General features: G+C 34.1%; 1 protein-coding gene across 9 annotated transcripts in view; it reads left to right on the forward strand.

Annotated features, from left to right (window-relative positions):
* LOC106661076 (kinesin light chain) overlaps positions 1 to 17,596 on the forward strand; it is a 166,402-nt gene that overhangs the window by 55,823 nt on the left and 92,983 nt on the right. For 2 of the 9 annotated variants that reach the window (XM_014384214.2, XM_014384218.2), the window contains exon 1: positions 5,093 to 5,185. The exons of 6 other annotated variants lie outside the window; for them this stretch is intronic. In XM_014384214.2, coding sequence (XP_014239700.1) covers positions 5,151 to 5,185 — 35 coding nt within the window. In that variant the 5' untranslated portion in view covers positions 5,093 to 5,150. Of the gene's footprint in view, positions 1 to 5,091; positions 5,186 to 17,596 lie in introns of those variants that run through there. One more of the 9 variants, XM_014384210.2, reaches the window with a different exon arrangement.

The raw sequence follows: 17,596 nt of genomic DNA on the forward strand, positions 1-17,596 counted from the left end.
GCTTGGCTCTGAGTAGTGATTTTACGTCAAATTGATTAATTAGCAAACATTGAAAAATGTTAATTAAATAATAATACTAATACCACTGACCTGTATGGAGGGTTGGATTAATAAATTTTGTACTACCCGCCAGTATGTGAATTTTCTGTTCTTTTTCTAATCCGCAAGCCAGTTCCATTTAAAAAATGCATCTGCCATACCTTATCTCAAATTGATGCTTTTCCCTAGTTTCAAAAATATAAGCTCACAGGGCTTGATTAATGATAGAAACTTTCTTAATAATGACCGCATCTTGAAGCACGGCCATCGCGCCGGCCAACTTTGCAAAACTGTAGCGGGCCAACAGTAATTAAAAGTTTCCCTTTTTGATAAAAGCATCAAAAAACCATTCACGCGATGTTGAACTTTTCGTAGGGGGCCGACATCTTTACCGATCATTAAACTTAATAATAACAATTCTTTAAAAACTCTTAACATAAGCCGATGCGTGGGAGAGTAAATCAATTTTTAAACTTGTTAAGAGAGCCAAGTTCCAAATTTGTCCCTTTATCACTTCGTTAGAAGTTAAAGGGACAGATCCTCTTAATGCTTAAGGGCCGCCGTTCTTACACCAGATTGGACATTAAATGTGAAAACTTGATGCAATTACCTCAATAAGTTACGACTTCTAATAAGAAAACCAAGCCAAGTGTGCGCCAAGTACCGTTTCTTAGAACCTATTTTCCATTTTAAACGACACACTTCTTTTCTTAACTAATTATTTTCTCATATGTTCAGGCAGTCCGTTATCAAGACACTTTTTGTAACGACAATTATTGTACTGAGAGACCTGGTAAATTAACTTTAGATACACTCTGTATACAGTTCTTTTCAATTAATAAATCTTTAATTAAGGTTTTGGTTGAGATAAAAAAGTCAGTGTCACAAGCAGGATTCGAACCCACGACCTTCGGCTAAATACGCCGCTGCTCTACCACTTGAGTTGGTGTTGGTGTCCTAGTGGATCGAAGTTATGATAGCTCAAGTGGTAGAGTAGCGGCGTATTTAGCCGAAGGTCATGGTTCGAATCCCGCCCGTGGCACTGACTTTTTTATCTCAACCAAAACCTTAATTAATTGATTAATTAATTGAAAATAAGTTATTTGGTCAGGTCGACCACGAAATCTAATATCTGTATACAATTTGAAGCCTCGCACAGTAGATAAACTTTAAAAAAAAGTATGCATAAAGCGTAAAATTGATTCACACAAACAGAAGTTTTAGGAGTGTTATTTTCTGCGATTTTGTTTGGGTTTCATCTGTGCCAATTTTATCGTAAAAATGGAAAAATTGAGGAAAAATAAAGTTTGGTAGAAAATTTCACATACTATATTTTGATTTAAAACAGAGTCTTATGGGCTTATATTTTTGAGAATAGGAAAGAAACCTGAGAAGCACAAAAAAGCACAAATTTGATATAATAACTAATAAGAGATGATTTTATTTATTATTTTGGTTAGGCATTCTCAACACGATACATCTACACAGAAAACAAACACTTTGAGCCCTGAAGATGATCTCAATAAAGATCGAAACGTTTTCACGATAAAGAAAATGTTTTATAAAAGTTTCGTCACACCAGACCGCACCTCACGATCTCCAAATAATCATAATTTTGTAAAAAAAATATATTAATTATGATACTTAGATAGGTATGAATTTGAATGGGGGTTGACAATATTGACTTAAAATAAAAATAAATGACTCGAGGGACCGAATTGATTATTATTGATAACTCAATGTGTACGTGACCGAAAAAAAAGAATTGGTTTATTGAGGAAGCTCTATTTTGTTGTCGTTAATCCGGTCCGGTATGCAGTGAAATTGACCCTGCCTGGAGCAAACTGAAATAGTGGACTCTAAATTATCGTCGGAAAGAAATAAGGCCGAGTCTATAAATTACAATTTTTCCTAATGCACACTGAACCACCTGGAAAATAGTTAAACTTGGGATTTTCCTACCTTCTCTCTCGGTTTTTCTTGCTTCTTTGCAGTTTCATTACTACAATACCTGCTCCTGGTACCTCCTCACGAAGAAAATTTTGAGTTATAGTCCAACATTTCTTCTTAATTATTATTTACAACTGGATACATCTTGCCATTTTTCCAAAGAGAGAGGTACTCTTTTGTTCGCAGTTAACTTTTTTTTTATAGTTATAAGTTAAGGGCTTGCCAATATATTTAATTTGTGATAAATTATTTAACGGTATTCGATATTTGTGAAAGTGATATTTCGGCTTTTTGGTCACATTAATCTTAATCCACCACTTACGAACGAGATAAGATTCGAGAAAAGCTGCTTATCCACAAATGTTGAAAGGATTGTAACAAGGCTCGGCATTGGGTTGGGTTGCTTCAGACGAAACTAAAGGTATGTACGAAAGTTGTGCTATTGTTAAGCGTGTTAAATTCATTTTTTTGACACGAGTGTGACATTTTCAAACTAACATATTTGACACCATCTTCTGGCAATCTCTTAACGGTTTTTTTTAAGTGTGCGTAAAATCTCTTAAGGTCAGGATTTAATTTTCTTCCCATGTAGTTTGCGTATAATAAGTCTTTATAGAATAATTATAAAGGAAAAAATCTAGTTAGATTGAGAAAGGAGGGATCAAATAGAGAGTCAAAGCAGCATTTAAAAGAAATACATAAAAAGGAATCATTAAATTTATTGGAAAACCTACGAATAACCTTCCTCAAACGCTAGCACATATAGCAGACGAAGATCTTGAAAGGTTTTTCTCGTATAATGTTGACAGGACAATAACACAGAAACAATCTAATGGCTGCTTGAAAAATTTCAAACTTCTTCAACAGAGTTTTTCTTATCCCTGCATATCAGGCATCATTGGGTGACTTTTAACTCTCCTGGACAACTCATCACAGTGTTTTCGAATAGAATTAACAGTCTTTTTCTTTTTTCCTCTTCGACTTTTTCCCTGTTCGAAGTAATCAGCCAAGATCCGAGCTGTGTTTGGCCTTGGATTGTCATGCATGAAAATAAACCAGTTGCCAATTAATGGCACATATGGAACAACTTACGATAACACATTCAATGAACGTGAAAGTCGGTGCAACCTTCCATGTCAGAGGACATCTGACAGAACATGAACTCAGACGAAAACCAAATTTTACTCCACTCTTGGGCAGATTATTTTATGTCATTTTTAGCGAAACTTGTTCTGAGTCTTGTCTAAAGTTGGACTGGCGTGTAATCTAGCCTTGCCTAGTACATTAACATTTCTGACCTGTTGCGGTTGTTGCCTGATGTCAAAGCCAGTACAATGAAGATTACGGAATGTAATCAAGGTAATAAAACGGTGTTATCTCTTAGATGTAGCACAATAGCGAGATGAAGTCTTCTTGATTATTCTCCAGTTTCTTAATAACAATGGAATTCGTGAAGTTGTCCTAGGAATGTTTAACACCCTGGCCACATAGCTCGACTACTTCCATCTTCCAGCAATGCTGTGATTCTAGCGGAATCTGTGTTAAAATCATCACTCAAAAAAATCACTTGTTGACTTTAAAAAAATAAAAACACAAAAATGTATCTTATACCAAAACAGAAAAATTAGGGATTATTGCTTTTTCCGTCAAATTAACTCTTTTTCTCTTCAACTGAACCATCTATAATTTGAAATTAACCCTTTTCGCACCAAATTAACTCTTGTTCATTTAAAATTTACACTTAAATTTTACGTTTTTATTTAACTTTCAAATTAACCTTTTTAATATCAAATTAACCCTTTTAATAACTGAATTAACCATATTTAACTCTGTATTAAACCTTTTTAACTTCCAATTAACTCTTTTTTAAATTTAAAATAACTATTCATTTAACGAGTAAAAAAACTTGGAGATGGCATGCAAAGTAAAATCCAGTATAGTTGAGAATTGTTTAAAAATATATTATTATTGAATTATATTATTGAACTCTTAGAAGACCAATGCAAATTAAATACAAAGATTTTTTTAAATGTGAGAATTTCAGGTCCAATTATTTGTATATTTCAAAAGGTTGCATTTATACCATCTCCTAGGTTTTAGTTAGTTAGTTATTAGTTTTAAAGAATCGGTTAATTTTAAATTAAAAAATCTAATTGGAAATTAAAAAGGATTAATTGGGGTTAAAAAAGGTTAATGTTAAATTAAAAATGTTTAATTTGAAGCTAAAGAAAATTGTAAATTCAAATTAAAAAGGATTAATTTGACGGAAAAAAGCTATAACTATTCAAAGATTTGTTTACAAATAATTTGTAAAACGGGCTAGTTTGAAATTAAAGAAGGTTAATTTGACGGAAAAAAGCCATTTAAAAAAATCTTTAAAAAATGGTTGATATTTAAAAAGAGCTAATTTGATGTTAAAAAGAGTTAATTGAAATTAAAAACGTTTAATTTGAAGATAAAAAGGATTAATTTGATGGAAAAAATGCTGTAACTATTCAAAGATTTGTTTGCAAAAAATTTGTAAAACGGTTAGTCTGAAATTAAAAAGGATTAATTTGATAAGAAAAGCTACAACTATTTAAAGATTTATTTATAAAGTTCGATTGTAAACACAAGTGGGAGATCCTATCTGGATCTTTTTATTTCTAATCTTTAAAAACCAATGAAATTAATATTGTACAATGCTTCTTGTGAGATTGTATAAGAAATTAATATAAATTTTATGGGTGGCCATTGTTTTTTCCTTTCTCTAGAAAATTTCAAATACAGCCAACCAGAAACGTACAAAACTGGAAGTTGAAAATAAACTCGACATGTAGGAAAATTGAGTCGGTTGATTATGACCATTGATAGTCCGGCAAAATGAAAAGCAAAAATTAGTGAGGGTTGCAAAAATTTTATTTCTACCACAAGCTGAAACCATGATAAACTCCATGGAAAATGCCAATTTGGCCGTTATTATTAAAATTCAATTTATTCTTTGAAAAGTTTTACTTGTAAAAACCAAAATTGGCCTGATATACTCAATAAAAAGTCTATCTACGTCTTCCACCCCCACCATTCATTTGAACCAGCGTTATCGTCGGTGAAGTTCAGTCGATCGGTTTCATTAGATTCGCGAAGGTGTGTTGTATGGTCGACACGGAGTCAAACCGGAAGAAATGGTCGTGAAAACGAGTTGGGGCGAGTTTAGAAGGTAATTTATTTTGTTTTTTAATTTTTTGTTTTATTTACTTGATTTTAGGGAAACGATTTTTTACCCTTCTATAAAATTTGTGGTTAAGTTTTTATTGTTAAAAAGACAGTATTGAGAAAGTAATAATTCTACCTTGGTAACATAACATTTTATCCAATTCGATCTTCAGAAATATTCAATCCACTGGGATCGAGTAAAGAGGGCCTGATCCGATAAATGGCTGGGCCGTTGGACGAGCTCCTCTAATTTTCTCCGGCGACCCGGCATTTATTGGTCCCGAGCGTTGACAAGGGCATTTCCAGGGATCCATTTTCCTATCTTGCTGGTCCCATTTGTCTATCCAAACTCACTCCAGAGTCCCCGTACTTATGCCGGTGCGGTTTGTTTCTCTCGTGGTCGCCATGGCCACCCTTTTGTCGATTTATCGATGTTTTTCTTTTTTACCCTTGCACAAGCTGTCCATTTTATGGCTCCGGGTATCGATCCGTCAAATCGGTACGGAACGTTCTGACAATCCGTGGTAATGAGAGAACCCCAATGGATGGTTAGGGATGATTAAGCTTTTGGTAGAGTGGGTACAATTAATACCCTAAGGATTAAACTCGATTGTTGCTTGTTGAATATTTAAGCGTTTTTTTACATCGAGATTATTTCACTCGTCATGTCGTATTTAGTAAAGTTAACTTTTACAAATTTATAACCTATGAAGATTATATACTACTACTACTATATGTCTTTATTGTTATATATATANTAGTCGAAGTGAAGTTTCACAGTGTAGAGAAAAATTGGCAGGAGACCCGTCTCAGCATAGAGGAAGGCTGTGGGGGCGTACTGAGGCAGCCTGAACAGCCTCCTGTTGAAGAACCGTAGAAACCCCTCTACCTGTCCAAACATCTCTCCTCCCCAAACCTGAGCGCCGTAGCATAAAATTTATGAAGATTATATAGTCCACTTCAATTTTTCTATAATAAATTGCGTACTATTTTTAAAATCAATTGGGCATTTTGTAAACTGTGACATTTCTCATTGAAGTCAGTAGGTTGATGATTATGAACTATGAATCATAACACCGTATAGTTTCAATTTTAAATGAGTTTACGAAATACCACACTGAATCACCGGTTATCAGTGTTAATCAGACTGGGTGACGAGTATGTTAGTGGTTTCGAAATAGCACACTTGTGACATAAAACCTCTCGAGTTTAACACACCCAACACGATTATACAAAATGAATTATTTGCCATACATTGAACACATTGTTCTTTAAAAAAAGTAGATGTTATTTTAGAACAAAATGAATAGTCTTCTCTCAGTACGTTTTACATGTGCTTGACAGTAGGAGTTGTGAGCTCACAGATAGTTTTATACATTACGAAAATAAACAAAAAACAGATTGATACAAATTAATGGTAGCAGTATACTTTCAATTTATTATACTATTGATATTTTATGTAATTTTTTAAATAATTATTTTATTAGTATATTACTTTTAAAAATGATTCTTCTTTAATGACGTATGTTTAAAAAAATTAAAATTGATCATAAGAGGGAAAGGAAGTTATATCAATTTTGTTTAATCCTACATTGTATTAAAATTTTCCGTTTTTTATAATTTTTATTTCGCCGTTCTACTTTCTCAAATGAACTATGGGAATATATCATTTTACAGCATTGTTTATGTAGATTGCAATAAAATGAAGGTAATCAATAAATAAAAATTTCCGTTTTTATAATTTTTACTTCGCCGTTCTACTTTCTCAAATGAACTGTGTGAATATATCGTTTTAAAACATTGTTTATGTTGATTAAAGTTTATCGATAATTAAAAAATTTCTAAAACCAAATATTTTTCAAGTAAACTAGCTTAAAATTTTTTTCCTGAAATGTCGTTTTAGGACCTCTAGAGACCTCTAAATTTAAATTTTTGTTTGAATTTAAATTTATCGATTTTTGAACACCTATAATTTTTTTGATTTTTAATAATTCGTTCTCGGGAGATCTGATTGAAACGGCTATTATTCAAAACGGCAAAAAGGATTTTAACTATAAACACATGATTTGAAAGAAGAGAAACGTAATTTTTATTCCGAGAACGACTTCTTAAAAATTGAAACAAATCTACATAAAACATGCTGTAAAATGATAGCGACTTCTTAAAAATCGGAAAAATTTGGGGGTGAAAAAATCGATTAATTTAAATTCAAACAAAAATTTATATTTAGGGGTTTCTAGAGGCGCTAAACCGAAATTTCATATCAGTTAAAAAAAATTATGTCCAATTTACTTGAAAATATTTGGTCTTTAGAATTTTTTGGGTTATTTGTAAACTTTGGTAGCTTTTTACTACATTTTTATTGCAGTCTACATAAAATATGCTGTAAAATGAAATATTCATATAGTTGATTTAAGTAAGCGACTTCTTAAAAGTCTGAAAAGTTTTAGGGGTGGAAAAAATCGATAAATTGAAATTCAAACAAAAATTTATATTTAGGGGTCTCTTGAGGTGCTACGAAATTTCATATTAGTTAAAAAAAAATTATATCCAATTTACTTGAAAATATTTGGTCTTTAGAATTTTTTGGGTTATTTGTAAACTTTGGTATCTTTTTACTACATTTTTATTGCAGTCTATATAAAATATGCTGTAAAATGAAATATTCATATAGTTGATTTAAGTAAGCAGAACGGCGAAATAAAAATATTAAACAACGGAAAATTTAATCTTTTCCTATTCGCACGAAGTGTCTGATAGGTGTCCGTTATTTTAGAGTGTAGAACCACCAAAAAAGTTGGGTTCATATCCATGGAACACCAAATTAGTCGTGCCCTTGTCAGATGAATTTGAGAAAGAATTGGAAGAATGTGATGCCGCCGTTGTCCTTTCTGCAACGCAAAACAAAAGACAAATTTATGAGCATGAAATAAATCAAACCTTTGGCGGGTAATATACTTTAATAAATCAATAACTAGCTGTATGTTCCTAAAACTTCACGCCATAGACACAGCTCAAAAGTTCTCAGTTCTTATTGAATTAGTGGGGAACAATAAGTCCAACCTACCTGGAAAACTCGTCTCGGCCGTGGCTTACTCTGTACTTCCTCATTCTCCAGAATACGCTTGGGAAATCCGCCGACTGAAAAGGCGGGAACGAAGACGGAAAGGGCAATGACCAGTGTTCGCTTTTCGTACCGTTCTTTCCATTATGTTCGAAATTGTCTGGCCCATCCTGACTTGAATGGACCATTTTTCATAACGGCACCTAGAAACGAAACAGTGGTAAAAAAACGATAAAATTTACTCTGAATTTAATGGGATAATTATTACAGAAAGTTGATCGAAAAATTACTTTTTCTAGGGGTTGTAACCCGTAACTGAAAAGGACTTAAGGTAACTTGGTGAAAATAAATTCATACAAATTACTATTAGATAAAAGGCTATTAGATGATGCAGTAAAGTTGTGTCGGATGTCATAATTTCTACCAAACTTCCGATTAAAATTTTCTTCCTAATTAAAGACTTTGTTTATACATTATTCTCGCTCTGTACCCTGAAGGTGGAAAGGTCTTAGACTAGAGGTTTGGTGAAAGTAAGATCATAAAAGTTACATACCAGTTTTGAAAGGTTGAGATGATTATATAGCGTTGAGCCACGTGCGTGATAAACATCCAAAAAAATTTCTACGCTTTTTTTAAAGGCTTTTTACAACTAACCAAAATATTGCAAAGATATTTATGAATCCCTATATTGTTTGATAATTTCCCGAGATGATTTTGCTGTTTATGCAAGAATGCTTCTATTGTTCAATGTATTTTTTGCATGATGCATGCAGTTCAACTAATTTGATTGATGGGTGTGCATTCAGGTGATGAAGAGGATATGGTTTACTTCGGTTATTTCCTCTTAAGTAAAGTATCACATTTACAAATCCCCAAGTAGAATCACCATACTTCGAAACTTCTCTCAAAAAGCTTTAGTTTTATTATCCGCAATGTATAATGCCATCCTACGAACCACTCACTTTCCCCTCTTCTTCTCTTTCCCAAAGCTTACGACCTCCCAACCACACGTCCTTTTACAGACCCATACGCCTTCTTCCTTCAACGTCTAAAATCCTTAAAAAATAATTTTCAAGAGCTTAAAACCCATCTTAGATACTCATAAGATTATTTCTTCTCACCAATAAGGCTTCCGTTCTCAACATTCCACGTTCTATGGCTTTAGTAAAGTTGACACTATCTCCTGTGCTCTAGAGAGTAAAGAGTATTGTTTGGGTGCGTTTTTAGATGTAGCGCAGGTTTTTGATAGGGTCTGGCACCCAGAAATGCGTTATATTCCTACCCATTCCTTAGTACCTACCTAACCTATCCAACTGACCGCTGGTTCAGAGTGAGGTGCGACAGTGAGTTCTCGAAATTAAGCCAAATACAAGCCGGCGTCCCGCAAGGGAGCATTCTTGTTCTCATCCCATTTATACTGCTGATATATCACCACCATCACCATCTACACCGACGAAACCAAAATTTTGTCTTCTAACTCAAATGCTATCCAAGCTACCTCCAATGAGAACACCTTGTGCTTATTGAAGACAGGTGCAAAAAGTGGAGAACGAGGCTGAATGAGGAAAATTGTACTCAGGGTATGTATTGAAAAAACAGTCTTGCACCCAACTCGAAGAGATACTTCCACTCGAGTCAAACCGATAATAGACTATAATATCTAGCCTGCAGATTGGCATTGAATCCCCACACAAGACTTAAGACCAAAATCCATCATCACCACTTCAGCTTTGACGATTTGACTGAGGACTTTGTTGACTTGAATGTCTTGGCAAAACCCCCTAGTTCAGTATGTCCAAAGTAGTATATAAACAAGACTTAACTGCGACCACTCAAAGCTCTGTACTACGTCACTTACCTCACTATCCACAACGATCATTGGTCCGTTCCCTTTTCCAAAAGTTTCACACTAACCTCGCGATCCATCCTAACCCTACTGCTATCGAGCCCTTTCTATACATATTACCATTATGAGAACCCGCCACGTCGCCTTAATCGACGATGTCGTCGGGACTCCCTTGCCCCTTCATCCCTCGTACTGAGTACCTGATTGCCTGGTTTCCATTGGCATGTAGCTCCAGGTGCAGCGGTGGTATTAGTATTAGTGCTGTGACGGTGCGTAAAAATGTACAGAAATTTTAAAAAAACATTCAGGAGAAGTTAACAATTTCTTGTCCTTTAAAAGCTATGCCTCTTTGAAGAATCTATACAGTCAGAAGAAAGTTTACTTCTGAATTTAGGTCTCGTGCAGTAAATTAAAAAAAAAAAACATAAAACTCTATGGTGTTGTTAAAAAAAAACTCCCGACTGCGCTGTTGTGTTAAGAGAAGACGAGACAAGTTCTTTTCGCTAAATTAAACTTACAATCGTTCATCTGAGATAGCTGATAAAAACACTAGGCAGGTTCGGTTAATTAAATGTGCTTCGGGCCTAAGAGCTGTTGGCGAAGTTGGCGAAAGCTCTTTGAATCAGTAAAGAAGGAGCTTGATAAGACGGTTAAAAGCTCTAGGCCGGCTTTTAGACAGTGTTGAATCGTAATTACGTTTAGAAATATTATTCATCTTCAACCTCCCTGTGGAATTCATTTTCTCATATTTTATTCATTTTTCATACCAAGAAATCAATTACTTTAAAAGTTTTCCCCGCCTCCTTCATCCGTCATGATTACGCGCGGTTCGGCATATAAATCAGAGAACCATCATTTTGAACCATCTATGAAATATAACTGCCATAAGCAGACACGTTTTACTAAAAAATACTTTACGAGCTAGGATTAAGTTTTTTTGCAAAGCAAAGGAAATGCATGCTGAAAAAAATAGTCTCATTTATACGATATATTATGAAATGTGTATTATTTATATGATAAATGATATAAATATGTTTTATATGATAAATTGTGTACATTTATATTATTTAAATACTATGCTATATGAACGTGCATTATTTTTATGATAAATTATGTAAATGTATATTATTTATACGATAAATCATGCACATATACATTATTTATATGATAAATTATATAAATGTGTTTTGTACGATGAATTCTGAAAATTTATTTTATTTATTCGGTAAATTATGTGAACGTGTATTATTTTTATGATAAATTATGTAAATGTTTATTACTTATACGACAAATCATTACACATCTGCATTATTTACATGATAAATCATATAAATGTGTTTTATATGATAAATTTTGTACATTTATATTATTTATATGCTAATTTATGTGAACGTTCATTATTTTTATGATAAATTATGTATATGTTTATTATTTATACGATAAATCATGCCCATTGTACATGTGTATCATTTGTATGATAAATTAAATATGTATCATTTATATGATGTGTATGAATTATATGATATATTATGTTTATTATTTATATGATAAATTGAAAAAAAGATTATCTATATTTACATGATATATAAACTACATTGGTATTATATGTCACTTTAGGGTAAGAAAAACGTTAGAGGATTGTTAAAACAAAAGTTTTAAGTTAGTTAGGTAATTGTATGCAACGAAAAAGTTCAAAAGAACCTTAAAACAAATAACCTAAACCAATAGAAGTGAATAATTGATCCAAATAAAATCGTAGTTTAAATGGGGTTCTGTAATTTTGTGTAATTGGCGGTAATGAAATTGACAGGTGTATAATATCAAATAAAATATTGGTCACTAGCAAGAAAAGTTTAAACTCGTTGTAGCGTTTTCTAGCCGATATTTTCCGAGTAGCCCGGAGGCGGTTTTCTGTTTCTGAGATGATTGATTACCCAGACAGAAAAAAAAATTAGGTAGACAGAAGGCAGAAGAAAAACGGCAAGAAATACTGCGGTTTGTCCTGTTATAAACCACCGTGTCGCTGACGGGAGGCCCTAGAATAAATCCACAAAATGTATGTGATACGAGTCGAGAATTAGAGCCTAACAAAGAGAAAGTGGAAATGAGACCATCTAACAACTCACGATTACGTTTTACTCAAAACAGGAAAACATTTGTCGCCGAGAAGAATGTTAAGGTGTACCATCACAAGGTACAATATTGAAGAAATATGTTTCCTCGCGGTGTTTTTTCACGTTTTGAACAAAATCTTCTGCAACTCTGACAATGACGTGTAAAAGCATCATCCAGCAGAAAAATTAATTATTGCGTAGTTTGAAATTATTATTTACGTAAAAATAATGATGGGGCGTCGGTGGCCGCAACGGCGTTGACTCGGCGCTCATCACTGTAAGGTGAATGCAGGGCCGCTGGATTCGAACCCGACATACTTACTAATGGGCTTTTTTGCAAAAACGCCGGCACTCCGAGGTTTGATATAACCTCTGCTGTTCCAAACCCTCATAAAAAATTAATAATAATAATGTGTAATGTTAGGCTAAAGGTTTCCATCCCCTCTACTAAACTAAACTCATTGGAAGTTGTGTATTCCTTCAAAAGTTTGATGATGTCCATATTAACAGCAGTACTTTGCTGTTTCACCCTGCCCAAAAACTTCCTCTCCTCCTGAATTTCCTTGAAATAGTTTTGTAATCAGTATCCATAATTATCCTACTTGGCACCACAACCCTCGAGAGGTCAAAGCTTTCTACAGCCAGCCATTTATATCGACAACCGCGGCCCTCCAGTCACTAACATTCATCATGGCACTCGCATCATCTTCCACTCCGATTATCCAATCAAAGTTCAGACACCCCCGACATCTTGTGATATAAATCGTTTCTTCCAGAAGTGATATGGAACAGAGTCCTCGTACCTTCTGGCTACGTGCCCGGCCCATCTCAATCTGCTGAAATTTATAAAACTAACTGCGTTACAGTCCTCATATAAATCCATTATCTCCGGATTAGACCTTTTACGACACCTCAAATTACTGCTGTAAAAATCTGCTCCGAAAATTCTCCTTAATTTTTTCCTGTCCGTTCTGATTATCTGTAATTCCTGGGCTGTAGTCAAAGTTCAACATTCGGAACCGTAATGGAAGGCTGATGTAATTAGACTATTGTAGAGGCGTAGTTTGGTAGTGCGGGTTAGGACGTGGTTCTTCAAATGACCCACCAGTCCAAAATGACAGCGTTTGGAGTCCATAATTTTTCGATGTATATTAAACACCGTGAGCCCAGATAGTCAAAGCTATTCACGGTCTTAAAGCGCCCTACCTCCACCTGGTCCTGCAGATACCTCGACGGTCTGCTAACATATATTGGCTGTTAGACACATTTTTGGACAATCCCATACTGAAGTTTTAATAAACCATCACTCATGTCGCCAAAACTTTTTCCAATGTCATCACTTAGCCTAGCATTTGCACTATCCGATTAAAGATGGCATCACAAATTTGGATTTCCACCATCCAAGGGAAGATTAAACTGAATGCATGCTAGACAATCCCCCTCACTTTTATGTGTAGAGAACTCGTCCGGTTCATCATAAATGCGGACGACTTTGTACTTAGCTCATGGTAGTTTGATCAGCTTTACCAGCTTAGGAGAGATATCGATATCCATCATTGCCTTGTAGAATTTCTCCCTGATTGCACTATCGTAATCGGCCCAAAAATAAAAAAAAAGGTGACGTGATTCACGGGTTCTTTCTAACATAACTCATATCGAAAATATCTGATCAGACGTAGACTTTCCTGTCAAGAACCCTACCTGATAAAATCCTATCTCCCTTTCCGCAAATGGTCTGAGCTTTAAAAATTCCTCTCCTCGACCAAATTTTGTACGGTAATCAGGACCAACAGCAATAATTCATTTTATAACACATTTAAAACACGATACAAAGGGTGTTTAAATATCGTAATATTTTTTATGTAATTACCTTTTAATTTTTTTTTGTACTAACATTTTTATTTTATTTTGCCAGGAAATGTTTAGTTGGAAAAAACAAAAAACGAATGAATGGTTATTTTTTTTGATATATAAGGTTTCTGTTTGAAAATTGACAACTCGATTACGTAAAAGGGTAAAAGGGGCAAGCTATTTTTACAAAAAGCAATTTTCTTGTTCCGACAAAGTTGGATATTTTTTCCAATTCAATTTATTTAGTCATCTAACACTCTTTAAATACAACAGTTGGAAAATCAATTTAAGTCCACCGTCGTCCTTTGCGTATATTCATGAACCACTGAGCTACTAAACTAAACCCCCTGGACGATGTGAGCATGGGGAGGCGGTCTTTGCCCGGAGGGTGCCCCAACAATTTTTTACCCCTAGGGATTCGGCCATGGGAATAGTAATGTATATGGGAGGCGATCATCCCCAACCGGGAAATATTCAAATCGAGTTTATTTTATTCCCTGTTGGACATGATTTTTACCGAGCTCGACACCTTTTGGTTTGTAGACGTTATTCCGGGTTTTGCCAAATGGTTCCAAAAGATAAACTCGGAGTCGTTTTTTTGTCTTATCTCATTGTTAAAACTCAATAGTTTAATCTCGCCCATATTTATTAAATATAAATTATTAACAATTTGATGAATTAATTAACCGTTGAAGGTCATACCTCTTGCAAAAACAATCTCTTATACATACTTGTTTTCTCTGTTATGAACAGCGCACGGAATCATGAATGATTAAAGCTTGCGGCTTTATGTGGCTCACCTAGTTTTGTTCAATTGTCCTCAGAGAGAGAAAGATGAATGTGCGCAGGATGATTTTATGTCGTTTCGTTTATGCTGCCCCAGGTTTCATACAAATTATGTAAATAACCTGATTTCTCAATTAATTAACCGCCGGAAACGTAAAAAATGTTACGAACGAACCGTGCTAATTTTAATTCAAATTTTATTCGCCATGTTGAAAAAAATGTAAATTCTTTTAAGAGTTGCAGTTCAAAGAACTTGCAATGCACAAAACGGTATTTCGTTGCGTGTGAAATATTAACCCCTTTGTCATTTTATCATTAATTCTGAATCTACTAATAAAACATTCATCCATTGCTTGTTTTTTTATCATTATTATTTTTTATTACCGTTATACACGCTATAGAGCATACAAAAGTACTCGTAGAATATTTTACAATTAATATGAATTATGCTAAATAACAATTTTAAACATTTTTTCAATATTTTGTTACAGTAAAAAATTAAAAAAATAAATTTGCAAGGAAAATGAAAAAAAAATTAAAAAAAGACAGACAGATATAATTTGTTTTAATTTTGTTATAGATTTTTAATTGATATTTAAATATCGCGTATTTCCTCCTCTTGCTTTAATTAAATCTCCCAGACGCCTTGGCATACTTTCTGCTCATCACAAATGTCTCTTTGCTGGAGGTTTGCCCGTTCTTCATGATGAGTCCTTTCATGATCGTGGAGTGTATCAGGAAGTGATGAACTTGCTCTTATTCCTCTTTTGGAGTTATCCCATGTTCGATGTTCGATGGGGTTCAAGTCTGGAGAACGGGCTGGCCAGGCTAAGACTTTGATGTTATTCTGTTGAAGGTACGTTTGTACTATGCGAGCGACTTGTGGACCGGCATTATCGTGCATTAGAATAGGATTGTCGCTGATTCCATCGAGGATACGCAATGCATATGTTCCAAAATTTCATCCACATAGCGAAAACAATTTTGTATAACGTTAACGCTATTTGAAGAGTTTTTGCAGCTTACGTTAACTGTCATGGGGTATTTGTAGTAGTGCTATTTATAGTCGTATCTTGCATAAAAACAAAGACCACAGATCTTATAGTTTTTCTCTTGATTGCTGATATTAGTTGGGAAATGCTGAGGACCCGATAGTTGTGGAATCTCTATCGTTCAAATATTCAGTACCGGCGATTCGGGGTAAGATCAATTTAAATGAAATGTAAGACAAAAAGTGTCAAAAACTCAAGAAAAAAGCTCTCAGCTTAGCAATTTAAGGAAAAATTAAAATATTACGGTGCAGTAATTGACCATATGCATACTCATTACAATCACATTCTATAACTGTCTCTTAGAATTTTAGATTTAGATTCTGTTTAGGCGGTGTAGACAAAGGGTCCATTTTACACAGCTGCTTTATCGAAGGAAAGATATATAAAGTTGCTGTATTTCTAGCTGTTATTCCTGCTTGTAAATAAAACTGCTAAATATTTTAATCCTGGAACCCCAAATGTTCACATTCTTAAGAGTCTATTACTGAAAAATTGTACGAATTGTAAAATGTTAACTATAAAGTATAAAATTTTATTATATTTGTGTGGTGATTAGTGACTGTTAATCGATAATTATTCAGAAATCGTGAGATGCGGTCTGGTGTGATGTAGGTTTCAGAAAAACATTTTCTTTATCGTGACAACGTTTCGATCTTTATTGAGATCATCTTCAGGGCTCAAAGTGTTTGTCTTCTGTGTAATTGTGCCATTATTGCGTGTCGTGTTGAGAGTGCCCCCCTTTTATTATATTTCTACATATATATTTTTTTAAATTGGACAATATTACCAACAAAAAACTACTTCGTTGACTTTACCGTCATCCGTTAACAGGCCATGTTATTCTAAGACAAATAACGTAGGACGCTATATGAAATAGCGTTCCGTTAACTCTGCGCATGCGCACTTTAATCAATTGGCGTTACCGTTTACGCTAATGTCATGCAAAATCTCCCTAAACGTTATAAATTTACTAATTTTTAAAAGACGGATGCAAAGACCAGACGGGGGAGAATGTCTGACAAGAAATTTCAAATGTGCAACATATGGCATGAATTTGAAGGTCGATTATTTTCTCTGGTGTTTAAACGAGGAGACATTTGCAAAATAAATGGAGGAATTTATTCTGCTCTAAATATGTCATGATATCTACTTAACTGAGCTTTCACTTGAACATAATGTGGGTTGACATGTTTTTAAGTAGCTGAGTTCGATCCGCAGATGGGAAAGTCCCTGCCACGTATAATTATCTACTGGGTTTAATTTGACCGTTAGAAAAAATGCCGTGAGAATAGGATCAAGATGTGCAGATTGATGGCTGAAAAGTTTCAACACTGTAATCTAAAACCACATTAGACGTAAACAATCCGCTTAATAGATGAACATTTTTGATATTATTGTTTACAATAAGCATTATTCGACGGGGATATAGCTTGATCCTGACTACCTATTGTTTAATTCGGTTATATCCCAAGTTGAGACGTTCGTTAGAGAATGGCCCGTTGGGATTACACAAAGTTGCTGACTTCTAAATTTATATTGTCAGTAATTACGTAGTTCTACGTTAATCCTGACAAGGCGAATCTCCCCTAATAATCCACTTACCGGGGCTTAGTTAAAATATAAAAAAAGTGCAGGAGTTCATGAAATCTTAATTTACCCTTTTTTTAAAATCATGTATGTAGTTATAAATAGTTAATACAAT

Source organism: Cimex lectularius, unplaced genomic scaffold (genome assembly GCF_000648675.2).
Source record: "Cimex lectularius strain Harlan isolate CLEC.00 unplaced genomic scaffold, Clec_2.1 scaffold194, whole genome shotgun sequence".
Classification (NCBI taxonomy): domain Eukaryota; kingdom Metazoa; phylum Arthropoda; class Insecta; order Hemiptera; family Cimicidae; genus Cimex; species Cimex lectularius.